This window comes from Natrix helvetica (assembly GCF_964273705.1).
Source record: "Natrix helvetica genome assembly, chromosome: 3".
Classification (NCBI taxonomy): domain Eukaryota; kingdom Metazoa; phylum Chordata; class Lepidosauria; order Squamata; family Natricidae; genus Natrix; species Natrix helvetica.
The window spans coordinates 25,650,979-25,669,754 of NC_138549.1; the positions used below are offsets into that span (position 1 = coordinate 25,650,979).

General features: G+C 35.2%; 1 protein-coding gene across 2 annotated transcripts in view; it reads right to left on the reverse strand.

Annotated features, from left to right (window-relative positions):
- Window positions 1-18,776, reverse strand: part of PCCA (propionyl-CoA carboxylase subunit alpha) — a 239,420-nt gene that overhangs the window by 191,295 nt on the left and 29,349 nt on the right. For both annotated transcript variants that reach the window (XM_081946260.1, XM_081946261.1), the window contains exon 5: window positions 750-863. In XM_081946260.1, coding sequence (XP_081802386.1) covers window positions 750-863 — 114 coding nt within the window. The remainder of the gene's footprint in view (window positions 1-749; window positions 864-18,776) is intronic.

The window sequence follows — 18,776 nt, forward strand, 5'->3', positions numbered from 1 at the left end:
CCATCCCTTGCATTTTATTTAAAGATGCTTTTGCATTCAGCAGTTTTGAAGACCACATTTGCATTCAATGATGCAATAGCAGCCCTAAAAGTATGTTGTTGTTGTTGTTGTTGTTGTTGTTTTAAAAAAAACAAACATTCCTGTAAAATTTTGAATCTAGTCCTAATTCAGCAGAAAAAACAGACTAGATGGAAGTAGCATGAGCACTGATCTACTCCAATACATTTTGTCAGTAACACAATACATTTAAAAATAGTATCTGGTATAACATCTAATATCTGGATGCACCATGTATTTCCATGCAAGTCTTTGCTGCGTGCACATTCTTATACTGGTGAGATCATTAAAAAGTTTGAAAATAAAACTATTGTTAAAAAAAATCAAATCACACGCTATTGTAGGGAAGATCCAAACAAGAAGCTATGGCACAGAAAGGGTTAGTGTTCTAAACTAATTGGGATTTTTTTTTCCCCAGCAAATTTGGAAATGAACTGAAGCTGCTCCCTGGTGTGAAAGCTGAATCCAGCAGCCACCTGCAGGATCAGCGACCGGCACTGCCAGATGCTACAAAAGCCTTTGATTTCCAGTAGCAATTTCGGCCACATTTAACTCATGTGACATGAACTAAACTGAAATAGCATATTCAATCATTCTTCCCCTCACTTTTTTTTAATCTTTAAATACAAACTCTAGTGTCCTTGCTTTCTATATATGAAACAGCTGCAGAGGAGAGATTCATTCAGACTCACAGCTTGGGCCCGCGTTTTTTTAATGGCTTCCATGATAGCATCCATGTTGAGGTAGCTTTTACTAGTGGGAGCTGGGCCAACACAGACTGCTTCATCGGCCATTTTCACGTGGACCTGCAAAGACAAAATGACTACATTTTAATATACATGTGCCAGCCAATGTTTACTTCTATTTCCCTAAGCTATTAATGTTTAAGGAACAAAAACTGACACAAATGGCATATGAATACATTGTGCAAATTATATGCACATATAAATCCCAGTACTCAAAATCAGACATACAAGAGAAGGATATAGATACAAATAATGAAGACAGGTACACACAGTGCAAATGAGGATATACAACAATAAATTTCGCTTTATACTGAAATACAAGCATAAGGACTTTATGATAAATTCAGGGATATTTAGACACACACAAATACACATCTGAACATAGTACATTGATCATCTATATGTAAATTCAGAGTCTAAAACCATTTTGTTAAATGTAACAGCCTAATATCTTACTACTTAACAACAAACATTCACGGCTAGTTCCATCTAAGCAGGCTCCCCAGGAAGTTGGGGATAATTAGAGTGAATTGAATGAAGGGATGCAGTGGTGTCCCTGCACAGCATCAGGTCAACTCCATGCCCAAATTAAAGCATATGACTAAAGAGTTCAATATCACTGCACATGAACCAGAAAATCTTGAGCTTTTTTTAAGCAACCTTAGATTCCCAAATTCGTTCTGATCCTTTTTCACACAGACTATTGTAAACTATAATATTTCCAAGCAAATCTGAGAAATATGCAATAGCTAAATAAAATTTCAGAATCAATTTTGAAAAAAAATGCATGTTCTAAAACAGCTTGCTTGCTTTTTGTTTTAGAGACACTTGATCTTTTTTTTTAAATGATCAGAAAGCATCTGTCATTGTAATAATTAGAAATGGAGAAAAGGCTTCCATTTTTATTAAATAAACAATATTTAAAATATTAGATAATATTCAATGAAGCATTGCAATATAGTTATTTTCATTTTTTCCCCTTTATAGCCTAAATGTAAGACAGGAATGAAAGTTAAAATTACATTTAGCAGGAGGTTCTTTAAATGAATTTAAATTTGTAATAAGCAACAACATCCAAATGTCAGACATCTGGAAGTATTAAAGAAGCAAAAGAAAATTTAAAGACTTGAACACTAAACCTAGTGTTTATTCTTCTAAAAAGATATCTAAATAGCTACTGAACTTAAATATAGTTTTTGATGAACAATTCACTATGTTACAGTATTGCAATATTCAAGTTCCTTAATAACTCCAATCAATGATGGACAATGCTACCATTCAAATGTTAATATATTCTGCATAAGATTTATAAAATGCTACCCTTTTGTATAATTTTTCATTACAATGTAAGATACATATGAATCATATAAATATGTATTTTTTTCTGAATTTCTTTGAAATTAGTGTGCACTTTTATTTTAAAAAACACATACATGTATTTTTTCTCATCTTAGTCTAAAAGTGGTAAATGATCCTTTAACTTCACTACTTTTTGTTATTTTTAAAAAATAGATATTTTCTTAATTATGAAAAAAAATCTAAGAGCTTGGGAAATGCATATAACTTTAATATGCATTCCATTTCCCAATTATACAAAAGCTTAGGAAAATATTCCCACTATTTTTTTAAAAAATGATCCATTGGCAACGATACCATTCAAAAAGCATCCTAAATGATGTGACGTTCGAAGCAGGGTTGTTTACTACAGTTCTTTGTACCCTTTGCGACTGCTGAAATAATTATTTTTTTCTGAAATTAAAAGTGATCCTATATTCATCTCCATTCTATATTTACTCCAACAAATAATTGACATTTTTTAGAATGAACTTCTTCCCTTTTATTTTACCTGTACACATCTACAGTCAGCCCTTCCCTTGCCGAGGAGGAGGAGGAGGAGGAGGAGGAGGAGGAGGAGGAGGAGGAGGAGGAGGAGGAGGAGGAGGAGGAGGAGGAGGAGGAAATAAATATTTGCTAAAATGTTTTTAGAGTTTATTTATGTTAGAATTAAAATTTTAAACTCTGTCTTTCTATACTGTGATAGCTTAAAACAACCCAGAATTACTTTAAGCAAAAAAAACAAAAATAAAGACAATATATATTTTACAATACAATAAAATTGCAAATAGCAGCCAACAAGGACAATTAATGTATCAGTAAAGTTATGGGACCAGTAAATAAACAAAGTCACATGCAAATGGAGAAAAGGCTTCCATTACTTTATTAAATATTTTAAAATATTAGATAATGTTCAATGAAGCACTTGCAACATAGTTATTTTCTTTTCTTTTTTCATTTCTAGTCTATGACAGAGCTAAATGTAAGATAGTAATGGAAGTTAAAATTCTATTTAGTGGCAAGTTCTTTTGATGTATTTAAATTTGTAATAAACAACAACATCCAAATGTCAGACAAATAGAATATCAAAGAAGCAAAATAAAATATAAAGACTTGAAAATTAAACCTAGTGTTTATTCTTATCAAAAGATATCTAAATAGCTACTGAACTTAAATATAGATTTTGATGATATAGTTTATGATGTTACAGTATTGCAATATTCAAGTTCCTTAGTATGAATAAACAAAACCTCATGCAAAGTTTACAAGAAGTCAAGACGCCACTCTGTGAAAGCCATTCCACCATCTAGACACCATGGTCACATCCTCCCACTATTTCCTCCCCCCTCCCCCACTTATTGGGGCAACACAAAAGCCCCTGAAATTGATGACTTTCAAACAATATTCAAGCAAAGGAAAAAACCTTGGGAAGAAGCAATACCAGAAGACTCCAATTAATCAGGAGGAAAAAAAGCAAAATATAGCATTCTTAACAAACATATTGACAAAACTGGATCAAAATTAACATATGATTCCTTTAACTTTTAGGAGCCATAGTGGCGAAGTTGTTAGAATGCGGTATTGCAAGCTAATTCTGCCGACCACCAGCAGTTCAATCCTGACCGGCTCAAGGTTGACTCACTCTTCCATCCTTTCAAGGTTGGTAAAACGAGAACCCAAATTGTTGGGGGCCATATGCTGACTCTATAAACTGTTTAGAGAGGGTTCTAAAGCACTATGAAGTGGTATATAAGTCTAAGTGATATTGCTGTTAACTAGTTTTAAACCGCAGCCTGGTCATAGTTTGTGAAAGTTTATGTATTCTTTCCAAGGAAAGTCCCAATGCAGAAATCCAATATGAAGGTAACAATTCTCAAAAAGCTATGACTAAATCAAGACAAAAATGAACTAACAGATGAACTGAGATACCAAATTAAGTCCGTTGGAAGCACTCTTGGCTGCTATTCTCATCTGTACATCCAAACAGATATTGTTGTTTCTAAATAATTACAATTTTATCAAGGTCGGGTTGAATATGATTTACAAGTTGATCAGACACATCAAATGATAATATTTATTTTTAGGTGAATTAAATGTTTAAACTAAACACCCTAACTCATGCTGTCTCTGGACAAGTAGGTTATAGAAAGAAGACCAAATGTTTCTATTTACAGTATCCTCCAATTTTAATCTCAGAAGTCAGCACAGAAGTTAGATGAGGGAAAATGTAAATAGAGAAAGGCGAACAGTAAACTTTAGGATGGAACAGTGGTGTAAACCTAGTTGTCTCCAATAATCAACAGTCTAATCAGAAAATTACAGAGAATATCTTAAATCTGACATCACTAACTAGCACTTCATGGCAGAAAATCTTCAGAGAGACTATTTCAAACTTCATAAATTAGATCATTGGATATATGTTAGGATACCAATAGAACTCTATTTTCTTAGTCTTGGGAGTTTAGAATATACTGATAAGAAATGCAAGAGAGGAAAATATAGTACTATAAACACAAATATTTTAATTAAATACTTTTAGATAATGAAGAAAAGGAAGAAATTTATAAAAAAAAACATGGTGCAGAAAAAAAATCCTTTCCTTGAAGATAGTTGAAAGCATGTCATTTCAACAGCAAAATATTATTTACTTATCTAGAAAATTTGGAAACTACCTTTGCAGTTGTCCATAGAAGCTGACAAAATACATAACCAATATGAAATGCAGGATGGAATTTTACCAATGTATTTTAAGTGGGGAAAATTCCTTCCAACACACTTTAGCACTATTCAAATAAGGCAATTTCTGAGTTTTACTTAATTTATTTTATTTTAATTCATTCAAATTATTACCCTTAAGTATATACATAGATAAATACAATCAAAGAAATCAACAAACGACATGGTAAATTGACTCAAATATATATATAAATAACAACAAATCTTTATGATTTCATTCCATCGGAATTTCAAATCTAAATGCCTACATTAAGTAAATTTCTATGAGTTACAAAATGTGCTAAATTAAAACTCCAAGATGAAGGATTACAGGCTGAGGGCTTTGAAAAGGTTGTTAATTTTAAATATCTAACTGAATGAACATTTTACTTTATAATACTGATTTTTAACAATCGCCAGTATCAATAATAGAATATTATGTGAAAACCAGAAAAATAGCAGCATTGTTAACAGTTCTGGTAACTCAATTGACAGTTCTGGTAAATCAAATTTTAAGTGTTATAGTAAAAAGTTAAATATAGCTCCATAGTTCCCAAAGTTTTTTCGATAGAGGATCTGTGTAGAAACCAGTGCGTAATTTACAGATAAATTACAGATTCTCAAAGCAAAAACCGAATCAGCAGACGACAATAACAAGTCATATCCATCCTGTAGCCAAGAATATTACAGGATGTATTATTGTATTCGACTCAAAAGCATCTTTGGTTTTTAAAGTAAAGTCTTTCATTATCTTTTGTAAGAGTTGAGTACAATTTTAAGCATACTACTCCAAAGTGGAAATGTAAAAGTTGTGCAAATCCATCTATCATTTTGCAAACTAATTTCACTGTGAGCTTATCTATTTATCCATTTACACACACACACACACACACACACAGAGGGAGAGAGACCCAAAAGAAAACAGAATTTGATCAGTTGCTTGGATCACATAGCCAGAGAGCTACCTGCATTTACTATTTTGGATAACCATTTTTACACTTTAATTAGTTGATTTTTTTCCCCATTTGGTAGATGCTTCTTATAGGAATCTAAATGCCTAATTAAAAAGAAACCCAGCACAAAGATCCTTCTGGAGAAATGAATGCTTGGGTCACCCACTGTTCCAGTTATGCAGAGTAGACTAACCCATGGCACATTCAGGTCTTAAAGCAATGATTCCAACAACATTGCACCACACAACCAGTCTTCATTGCAACCCACTTTCACTGTTTATTCCTTTGTTCTTTTTCCAACATCAAAGGCATGAGTACTGTATGCATTATTCGATAAGACTATTTTGAATATCAGCTGAAATCTTTCACAATAGAAACGTTGTCAACCTACCCATCTTTGTAGCTCACATCAACATTATAGAACAATGAAGGATTCCTCACCATAAAGTAGATGTGTTTAATTTACCCAATGAGCATGCTATGCCACAGCAAGACAAACCACAATTAGCTCATCCCATAAAATGAAGTTAAAGTTGTTTCTCACTCTTATACACATCAAGGCACAGCAAAGTCTTGAATTAAAACTCAATTTAATGCAAATTACCTTCAAATCCACTGACTCAGCTATTAATTACAATAAAGAGGTAGCATTGCCAAGCCTTGGTCAGAATACAAATCTAAACAGATTTAGTCATGCAGTGTTCAATGCCAGACAATAATGTTGAAATCAAATCGCACTGGTAAAGGTGATAGTTCATAAGAATGGCAGTGTGAATTTAAAAGTGCTTAATGCCTATATTAAGATTTAAAAATAGCCTCAGTCCTGAGATGGTGATTTCAAAAAATTCGTACAAACAAGAGATTAATGCTATGACTTTTAGTACAGCACTAAAAATCAGAATTGTTTCTGTTCAGCACCCAAGGTTTCCATGAAGAAACACACTCACATTTTCTGCTTTTATTTTGTTCATTTTTTTAATATAAAAGTCTACTAATGAAAGAAGCTGAGATCCCATAAATTTCTAAGTGGATATATTGGAATAGGCTTTCTCCTTGAGGTGTACCTCACATTGTAATAAAAAGAAAGTGAACATACTACTTTAGCCTTCCCCTTGGGGTACCTGGTTGCATATGGCAGGGACTGCAAACTCCCCTGAATTCTGGACATTTCATAAATTTTTTTTTATGTAAGAATAAATTCCAGTTGCAATCCACAGCTGCAAAGAGAAATCTGATTACTGCATAAATAGAGCACACTTTCAATGTTTTCATACAATACTTTTTCAAAACTTTAATTGATCACTCCTTCTGCAGAACATCACACTATGACATCATGAACAAATTGTTCTTGAAACATATGACTAACAACTAGAGGTGGTATTCAGCCGTTTCTCTCTGGTTCGGGCGAACTGGTAACAGCAGCTGTGCCCATCCACCCCGATGTAATGCGTGTGCGAGTGAAGTTAGAGAGCACACGCAAGTACTCATATTTGCGAACAAGTAGGGAAGGTAAGTGAATCCCACCACTTGTAACAACCACAAGATTGCAAGTATTAACATGGGGAAGCTGCCCAACAATAATACCATGAACAGCTTTACAGAATTATATCAAGAGGCATGTCTCCTGATCCCAAGAAGCTTATCACAATAATTTCAAAAAAGAAAGTTAATTAAAAGTAGTGGAAAAAATTAACAAATGATGTAAAATATTACTGTACCAGCACAGGAAACATATAACATCAGCCTGTACCCAGATTAGAATTAAAGTACAGGCCATACAATTGTAGTGTATACAATTTAAAGAAAATCTACTGAAGAAAATACACATACAGTGTGAGATTATCATGACATACTACATCCTTCAGAAAACCTGAGGTAGTTTATTCCCAGCTTCAATAAATTATATCAAACTTCACCGTTTTCCTGCCTTCAAAGTAAAAAGAGTTTCTAAAATTATATATCCATTAGGTCCTGGAGACTCCAACATCAATAAAGTTAAAGAGGAACGCAATAAAAAATAAATTAGGATCAAAAGATAAAACCATTCATATTACCAAGAAAAAGTGGTGTAATTATGCTAAGGAAAGGAAACCCTTTGTAATGGGTAAAAAGTATTAATTGCCTAAATTTGCCTGAATAGCTCTCCCACTCTTTGTTGTGTGCCTATAGAAAGAAGAGAGCAGAATGCTTTGTGTTATACAAGGAGACATACACACTCTCTCCAGTTTGAGAGATTCCAAGACCAGAATTCCTCTTAAAAGAGATGAAAAGAACTGGCTTTACTGGATGGAATCTAACCCATCAATCTGCAAGGGAAGACCTGACATTGACTTGCTCCCTAGCAAGGCAGAACTGCTATGGAGGTCTTGGAGAAGTCCCAAATGCCATATAAGGAATCTGGATTTTACAGGTTAATCAAAGTGTATGTCACACAAAACCATGCTTATTTAAAATCACTAATTACAAGACAAACACCCACGTAATATATGCAGACTCGGTAATGGCCATGCATTGTTTGTGCAAGGGATATAGATAATTTGCTTCCAATCACCCTAGAATTAGCCATTTCCCTCTCTTCATGATAGGATTTAGTTGACATTTGGATGAACTTTTATCCTAAAAGAGGCATACTGGATCAGTAGCTAATTTTCACATAAACATTGTCTTCTAAGCACTTTCACACATTACAGGGGATTAAAAGAATTCAGAGCTGTGGGAACACAAAGATCTTAAACTGTTTATACCAAAGCCACAAGACAAGTCTATCAGGCTTTCCAGTGGATGGAATCCCACAATTCCAGTGCATTTGCTATCACAAAGCTCGTTAGTCCTTTAAGGCAACAGAATATAGAGGAATGTTGATGAACCTCTGCTTTCTTAGGATTTAGCTAGTACGGCCTATAACAAGAGATGAAAGAAGCCCTTCTTCAACTAGATCTTGTTGCTGCCCACTCTTACCTTAGGTATACAGAGAATTATAGGTCCAAAGATAATTGTTTAGACAAAGATAGGAAACTTTCAGCACACTTTTCCCCTCAGTTCATTTTCACTGAAATACACTTGAAGTAGTATAGCCTTTATTGTCATTGTACATCATGTATACAATGAAATTAGTTATAATTGAAATACACCGAAATACAATTTCACAATTTTGTGAAAAATTGTGGCTTCCTTTCAAAACATTTTCCTATCTTGATAGCGATAGCGATAGCCTTTATTTATGGCTTTCGTTTATACATTTAATTTACTTACAGTCATCATCAAATAAAACTCTACACAAAAAGCATAATGGACGTAACCATCAAATGGCATTCGCCAATCTGTTAGTTTTCAAAATTTAAGAATGATTCCATCTTGACACCTTTTCAAAACAATGTCAGGATTGCCATCAATCTAACCTCCAGTGGAAGACAGGTAAAGCTGACAGCTACCAAACACACTCAAAAGCCCCCACACCAATCTCCCTTCCTATGATGTGGAAAACTGCAAAGTTTCCATCCTGGATTAGTGTGTTGGATGGGTCACTTCGGCCAAAATAAAACAGTCCTGTATGTTATTTGCTGATGCACAAGTCAAAACTTAAGGATATTATTTCAAAAAGATGCACATTTTTCATCTGCAGAATATAATTTAATAAGCAAAGGGTTGGCACTCATTTCATTACTTGTTTCATTTATTTGTATTAATTTTAAAGCACATAACTGGAGGAACTTAAAACAATATATTACCTATACCATAAAATAAAAGAATACAGATTATGTGACAGAAAAGGGGAAATATTTTTAGTGATAAAAATATCACATTACCACAGTAAAAGCTAGATATTACAGTGTACCATCTTTCAACAATAAACATCAATTGAAACAATCATATTATGAAATATAGTTGTTTTTTTTAAATCAAAAAGAAAGAGGAAATTATATTTGGGCAGCATAATTTTTTAATATATTTGAAAATAGTGCCTGCTGTCTATACCAAATGAGATCAAACAGAGAAATTATAGATTTCCTTAACAACAACAATTTCCTTAATGTTGGAAATGTTAAGTATTTATATTTCACTTTTATCAAAGATTTTTAAGCAATCTAAAAAATGAAAGGTAAAAATATTTACAATAAATACCAGATAAAATTATGTTTTATGAAGTCAGTATATTTTAAAAAAATAAAAGTAATAAAAACATTTTTAAATGCCTGAGTGAATGAGATTTATTTTACTTGACACTTATCAAATGCGAAACTGGAATAAAGGACACCTCACTCAGGAAGGAATTTCAGAGCTGACCATCAACCAATGATTCCACCATATGGGAAAAAGTTTTCTTTAAATATATGGGTCCCATGTCGTTGAAACATTTTGCACTCCATTGAAAAGTAATGAGGCAGCTATATGAAATTATTTCAAGACTAGTGAAATATTCTGCATTATAGCAATACTGTTAAAATCAACTTCGCACCATTTGGAACAACTTGAAGTTTGCAGGTGTCTTCAAAAATATCACTTACAGAAAGCTGTGACTACACAATAGAAGGATCGCATACAGTGCTAAATTAGAGCGTGTTCAACCACAGTTTATTGGATAAACCAGTTGTCTACCTTCATGATACACACTAAGATAAAAACCATTTACGCACAATACATTGATTTAGAACCCAATAAATCAATTTATGGCTTACTAGAAAATGAAATCCAGATCATTCTCTCCTCCTAGGAGAAATCCCAGATTTTCCTGGGTGCTGCTCTGGAGAGTCCAAGCATGGGTTAAATACAGCCAATCTGCCCAGGACTGAATAGAAACTTTAAGCCTCGCCTCTGGTGCCGACTAATCTTCAGATTTTTTCAATTCAGCTAAGCCCAGTGGACGTGCTTCCAGTTTCTCTTCATTCCTAATTGATTGCTTGGATTCTCTATTTTTCTATTTACTACAAAAAGATTCTATTCTACTTCCGGATTATTGGAGCAGGCTTGGTGAGTCTCCCTTTAATGTAATTCCCTTGTTCTCACAAATTTCAGCCTCTCCGGTATCCTGGGTTCACTTGGGCGCCGTGAGGCTGCAGGCAGCTGTGGGGGAAAGCGCATGGTTGGAGTGCTGATGCCAGCGTGATCGCAGTGATCCCGCTGCTATTGTAGCCCCGCTGAGCCCTCCGTTGCTGCTGACTGTGCTTCTGAGTGAGCCGGCTGTTGGTGCGGAGCCTCAGAGCACTCCGGTGTATGCGGGAGGCCATTTTAGGTGGGTCGTATGTGGTGGTGGCCATTTTGAGAGCGTCGCACATGGCGGTGGCCGTTTTGAAATGGTAAAAGTTCCGGTCGCCATTTTTTTGACCTACTTTTGCCGCGAAAAGCAGCTACAGCAGCCTGATTGCCTGTCTCTTGTAGGTTGCCGCTAGAAGCCTTCCAGTCCGGACTTCCGGCAGGTTTGCCTACTCACAGCTCCACCATTACAGCAGAGGGCAGCAGCAGAGGTTGGTGGCCCACGTGGTCGCGCCCCACATTAATTGACCTGCGTAAGTGCTGGGAGCTTGGAGCTCGCACCATTCTCCTTCAGAATCAAAGGACTGCTGAGCTTTGCTTGCCCTTGCCTTCAGTGCTTCTGCACCAGAGCGCTAAGGCTGTTTGTCTGAGGTGGTGAGTGGGGGAAAGTTTCCTTTCAGGCCTTACATCCCCACATTTAATCATGGCAGACGGGACCCCTGAGGAGCAGCAGGTTGGTCCTTCCACCAGCAGGGCCTGTACCAGACAGGCTGGCAAGGCAGCCAGGGAGGCCATCAGAGCAAGCAAGCCTTACTCTAGGCAGGGGACTAAGCAGAGTTCAGGCCTAGACAGAGATGCCATCAGATGCCAGAAGGCTTTAGAGAAGCATTTTCCTAGGGCACAACTACAGGCCCAGACAGCCGGGCCTGCTTCCCCTGGGGATCACTCGCTCGGGGTTCAACCTGGTCAGGATCTTTCGATTTTAGAAAGTGAGGGTGAAGGCCAGGAATTCTCTGCTGATTCCATTGCAAAGGCAGGATCCCCTGGGCCTTCTATGGCCAATCGAGCAGACCTATTTGCATGTCCTTCTGGTCTGGAGGAGGAGACGGTCGCAGTGGGGACCCTTGCACTCCAACAACTAGCTATTCAGCCCCCACCCAGAGTTCGCCCACTGGAAGATAGGGGACCCGATCTTTCCGTAGAAATGCAGGATGTCATTGCCAGAGCCATTTCCCAAGGGATAGAGGCCGCCATGTTGCAACGGGCCAAGCGCCCACACAAATCACAACCACTCCTGACACCAGGACCTTCGCAAGAAGTGGCTCAGGCCCAGCCTCCTCAGTCATCGCATTCTTCCTTGGCCAGTAAGGATTCTGACTGGGAGGAGGACCTTGGTCTGGGGTAGAACCAGAATTGTCAGGGGATGAGACCGCTGTTCCCGACAAGCCGGCCTTTTCTGGCTTGTTCAAGTATACTAATTTCAAAACTATTTTGAACAAGGCCAAAGCCTTGGCCCGCTTGGGTACTAGCACCCCAGCTCCGACTGCTCCTGCACTGGAAGACCTCAGGAGGGACTCTTTGAGGAGCCAGAACCTATTCAAGAAATTGTGACAGTTCCAAAGTTATTTCTTAATGTGGTGCAAAAGCAATGGGCGCAGCCAGGCACTCTTGCCCCCCTTAGTAGTAATGACAAGAAATTGTACACGGTGGACCCAAGTGTAGATGACCTACTGAAATTGCCTCCCGCGTGGACGCGCCTATGGCGGCGCTCACTTCCAACTCAGTGCTCCCCCCTGAACTATTAGAAGGGCTCAAGGTGGAGGACAAAAGGGCCGAGAACGCCTGCCACAAGACTCATCAGGCGGCGGCTTGGGCCATTAAAACTTCCACTTCTACATCCTTCCTGTCCAGGGCAGCGCTACTCTGGCTGAGACAGCTCCTCGCCAAGCTTCCGGCAGGGGATACCAAATATATAAATTTCTCCTGAAGTATAAAATGGAAGAGGAAATTGTGAAAGAACAAATGATAAAATGGGCTAAAACTTTGGCTATAATATTGAATTAGACAAATGGGAAAATTTTGGGGAACAAACTATCAGTTGCATACAAGGAAAACCAGTACAAAATGTTTTATAGATGGCACCTGGCACAAACAAGGTTAGCTAAAATCTCAACAAATACCTCCCCAAAATGTTGGAAATGTGAATCGATACACGGAACATATTACCATTTATGGTGGACCTGTGAGGAGGCTAAAATTTTTTGGAAAAAGATCAAAAATTGGCTGGAGGCAATAACGGGGGTTAAAATAGAATGGAAACCTGAAATTTTTTTATTAGGAATAATGTCTTCGAAATACAAAAAAGAAATCCAGTATTTAATACTACATATAATTACGGCAGCAAGGATTGCTTTTGCCCAGAAATGGAAAAACAAACTAACTCCAAGCGAAGATTAAATAATAAGAAAGATTATGGACTGTGCTGAAATAATAAAATAATAAAATAAAATAAAATAATAAATAAAATAAAATAAAATGATAAAATAATAAATAAAATAAAATAAAATAATAAAATAAAATAAAATAAAATAAAATAAAATAAATAATAAATAAATAAATAAATAAATAAAATAAAATAAAATAATAATAAAATAAAATAAAATAATAAAATAAAATAAAATAAAATAAAATAAATAATAAAATAAAATAAAATAAAATAAAATAAAATAAAATAAAATAAAATAAAATAATAATAAAATAAAATAATAAAATAAAATAAAATAAAATAAAATAATAAAAATAAAATAAAATAAAATAAAATAAAATAATAAAAATAAAAATAAAAATAAAAATAAAATAAAATAAAATAAAATAATAAAATAAAAATATAATAAAAAAATAAAATAAAAAATAAAAAAATAAAAAAATAATAAGATAAGATAAAATAATAAAATAAAATAAAATAAAATAAAATAATAAAATAAAATAATAAAATAAAATAAAATAAAATAAAATAAAATAATAAAATAAAATAAAATAAAATAAAATAAAATAATAAAATAATAAAAATATCACCCCAATTTCAACGAGACTACATTAAGGAGCACCCTAACAACTTAGAACATGTTCTTTAAAAAAGGATGAAATTCTGTATTATAATTTAGACTCCTTTTCTTTCTGGATACTATGTTCACTCAGGACTTCAATTTTATCAAGAGTTAAGCTTCAATTTACAAACTTTATCTAACCTATTTGTGAAATAAGACACCACTTGAAAACTGCAACCACTTCTTCTGATTCAGTTTTAGCCAAGTTATTCTAATCTATATCATGCAGTCAATCCTTTTTTTGTAAATTGCACGTCAACTGGGGCTTACTTTAAATGAGCTAGTTTTCAGAAAATATCAAATCACTATTCATACATGTGTGCAATTTTAAAACAAAAATAAAAGCTTAGTTTGACAAAAATGTCAAATGGAGGATTAAATTTATAGATTTTTAAAGCATTGTTTAGGGAAAATAATGCTTTGGAGCACTTTTAAAGACGTGTATATACTGTATGTATGTTTGTGTGTCTTGTGTATAAATAAATAAATAAAAGAACAAATAAAAAGAGAATTCTTATACAAATAAATAAATGAAAATTATTTTTCTAATCCATTTTTATTTCAACTTTAAGCTGCATTTTGGAGATTATTAATCATCCTGTTTTAGATACTTAAAACATCCTCTACCCTTCTTGGATTCATAAGTGAAATCAAAAGCTACTTTGCAACTGAAAAAGAATTCCTATAATACTGCAGCACCTCTTCACTTATTGAAGTTAGAGAAACTGCTGTCAATTTAACGAGATAGTACATTGTTTTATCAATTGCAACCAGCCTGCCTTCCATAGATCTGTATATTCTGTGGGTCAGAAGGAGGGCTGAGAAAATATTTACAGACCCCTCCCAATCCTAGACATAAACTGTTGCAACTCTTCCACTTGGGACGCCACAACTGCATGTCAAAACAGCTAGATACAGTGACAGTTTCTTCCCTTGTGCCATTACTCTGCTGAACACCTAATTCTCACAAATTGTCTAATGTCCAAGTATCTTTACCCATTTTGTATTATTATAATACTTCTTATCTTCTTTACTATCCCCTCTCATTGATTGTATTATTATTATTGTATTATTATTGCATCAACAGAAGTGTATCACAGCGGCCAGTTGTTTCGCCGGATTTGGCATTAATTACTAGTCGGGCCCCACCCAGGGGCCTAGGACGTCATAATGTATTTTCGTAATGTGTGTGCGGATCCAAGCAGTGCGGCCTTTTGCATTTGACTGATGGTGATTTTGTCAATTTTTAACTGTTTTAAATGTAATTCCAGTGCTTTTGGAATAGCACCCAGTGTGCCGATTACCACTGGAATTACCACTGCTGGTTTGTGCTTTAATCGCTGAATTTCAATTTTTAGGTCCTGGTATTTTGCTATTTTTTCATGTTCCTTCTCGTCGACCCTGCTATCACCTGATATTGCGATGTCTATGATTGTAACCTTATTTTTCTCAACCAGTGTGATGTCTAGCATGTTATGCACCAGTATTTTGTCCGTTTGTATACAAAAATCCCATAGGATCTTGACCATCTGATTTTCAGTGACTACTACTACTACTACTACTACTACTACTACTACTACTACTACTACTATTATTATTATTATTATTATTATTATTTACTTTATTCATTAAACATGAAACTCAACCAACTGAACATTCAAAAATGCATTACAAATACCAGTGACTGGTGCTAATGGTTGATACGGTTTGCTCCCAGCGTCCTAGGTATCATCCAAGTATCTTCTTAAAATATAAGATGTTCCGAGTAGCGCAGTTTTTTGCAGTTCCGCTTGAATTGCAGTTCAAGCTGCAATTTGTTGATGTATCTTGTAAAATTCTTGGACATGGTGCCAAGTGCCCCGATGACAATGGTTATCGCTGTTACATGCTGCATCCATAGCTGTGTAGTTTCGATAGCCAGATCGCAATATTTCATTATTTTTTCTAGTTCTTTTTCTTCGACTCTGGCATCTCCAGGAACAGTGATATCAATAAACTATACACTTCAGCCCTCTACAACTGTGATATCCGGCATGTTGTGCTCCAAATGACGATCCATTTGTATTCGAAAGTCCCACAAGATCTTCACCTTCTCATTTTCAATAACTTTTTCCACTTTATGTTCCCATGACTTTCTGGATACAGGTAAATCATATTTTTTACATAATGACCAGTGGATTAATTTAGCAACTTGATCATGTCTAGCTTTGTAATCAGTTTGTGTGATTTTGCTGCATTCACATATTAAATGTGAAACAGTTTCGACTTTATTATTGCAAAGTCAGCAGTTTGGGTTGTCAGTGGATTTTTGTATCTTCGCTTTCATGACATTAGTTTGCATTGTTATTGTTGTTGTTGTTATGTTGCTTTGTATATACAATAAGAGTTTCTGCACCAGAGGCGCATGTGTTTCTAACCACACTTGGTGAAATAAAGTATTCTACTCTATTCATACAAGCAAAATTTATCAAAGAATTAAGGTTTATGTATACTTGGCATAAAAATATTTACCAAGAATTACCTGTGCAACCTAACATCTAAAGAAAACTTTAAAAGTCACATACACGTTCTTAAAAAATGTATGTGTACACATACACACATATGTATTACTTATGGGGATATTTTTAAAACAGCACACATGGTACACACTAAATCCTTTTTCAGGTTTGCAATTTTTCCCTATTTGCTAAATAAAGAAATATTCCCTGGTGACGCCAAATGATTGGTTTCCCTATAACTCTAGAGGCCTTAGCTATCAGTCCCTTTAAGAAACTCTGACATTTTAACCTGCTGGGCACACAGCACCCTTGAGGGGACTTTACTTGCAGTTTTACTTCTGATGATGCTGACCACTAATACTGACTCCATAGATAATGGATTTCAATAACAATCTCCTACAGGTTAACACTTTTGAGCTGCATTGTGATACAGCTTTAATTAAGTTAATACATGATGGTCACAGTTTGGTAGGAAGTTTTTAATAAGTGCATACAGTAATAAAAATATGTTGGTCCTCATCTATACAACAGTTTTAGTGAAGGTTTACCTACAAATATGAATTCATTCTGTGGATTTATGAGATGTTCAATTTCTTTTTTAACAAGTTAAACTCAATGCGTTAATTTACTAACAAAAAAAATTATACTGGCAGTTTCATGAGTGACATGAAAGACAGGGTTTTGGCCCTCCTAGGTTTACCTGGTTATAAAACAGCCAATCGCGCAAGGATTTGGAGCAGGATATGGTTCAGAATACTTTTGGCTGGGATCCGACCCCCGAGGTCGCAGCCACTGGGCTATGGCATATTCGGAACCTGGCCATACAAGTAGCAGGACAGCGCACATGACCAGGTGCGCAGGTGTACTTGCGCACATAGTGGGCCGGCATGTGTACACACACACAACTCAATGTGCACAAGTCGAGCTGTATATGCATGAGTGTGTGCACTGGCCCGATGCTTGCACAAGTTGAACAACGCATGTGCCTGCATGTCAGTCCGCTTCCCCTCCCCCCCCCCCCCCGCCAGTCACCAAGGTGCAAAGGTTGGGGACTGTTGGCTTAATGAAAAGACAAACTATTTTAAAGAATAAACTTGTGCAGCCATTTAAAATACTAACAAAACGGTAGATAGAAACCATAATATCATTTCTATAAATAAATTATGATAGATACATACATTCATAAAATTAAAGGATTCCAACTGTTATACTTTTAACCGTGCCATTGTAGCACCTGACACTGTATGTTTTGAAATATGGACTTCACAGTTTTTAAGTTTTAGAGATTTTTGATAACTGCTTAGTTACATACTAAACTGGATGCAGAAAATAATTGTCTCAGAATTCCAAGCCTTGACAGACAGTACAGAGAACAGAATCAGAAAGCAGCATGGAACTATTTTAATATACTTCTTGATTAACTCATGGCCCATCCACTTTTCCCACAGACATATACTAACATGTCATAATCGTCATTATTCATTACCCCCACAGCAAAAACACAAGCTCCTTGATTAGTACACAACTCCCAGACGAGCATTACTAATACTAAATAATTCCCTTCAGCCTCCTGCTATTAGACTACAGACTCTCCAATTAAATATAATGTTGCTGATTAAACATGTTAACCATGTTTCTGCCAGGAATTCTATTCTCCTTGCTACTATCCAAATAGGGGTGGGAGGGCTGTCCATAGGTGGCAGTTTTCAAAATACAACAAAGTTGATTTAATTAAAATCAATATCAACATAAACATTTGATAAGAAAGATTAACAGTGGAGAGATAGCATTTAATATTTTAAAAACTACAAGCTTCCTTTTAAAAAAATAGAATCACACACCTATTTGAAGCAGTGTTTAGATTTCCGTTTTTGATAGGATTTTTTAATGCTAAATTGAAAACATAAATTAGATTCCAAAGAAACTTGATAATATCAGTATGATGTTTCACTGTCCTGACATTTTTAAAAAAAATAAATTTATTGATGATTTTACAGAGTGAGACACAAAGCTAAAGTTGGATGGATGGATGGATGGAAAGAAGGAAGGTTTTGAAATATGATTTCCAACCTTCTTCTCACCAGATATTAACAAATCTATTATCTTCTTTCCTCTTAATTCTTCTAGAGATCCCTTCAGTCCCTTATTTAATATTTATTTATTTCCATCATTAAATCTCCTTAAATCACCATTTTACTTTTTATTCTTCTTTTAGCAAAATGTCCATAAAAGGTTTCCAGTCTTTCAAACAAAGCACTTGTTTTCTCCCTGGCCAGACAAGGCAGTTTTGCCAGTAGTTCTGACATTTTTACAATCCATTCCTCCACTGTAGGAACTTCAATACTCTTCCATCATAATTTGACCCTATTTTAGAAGTATAGGGGACAACTACAG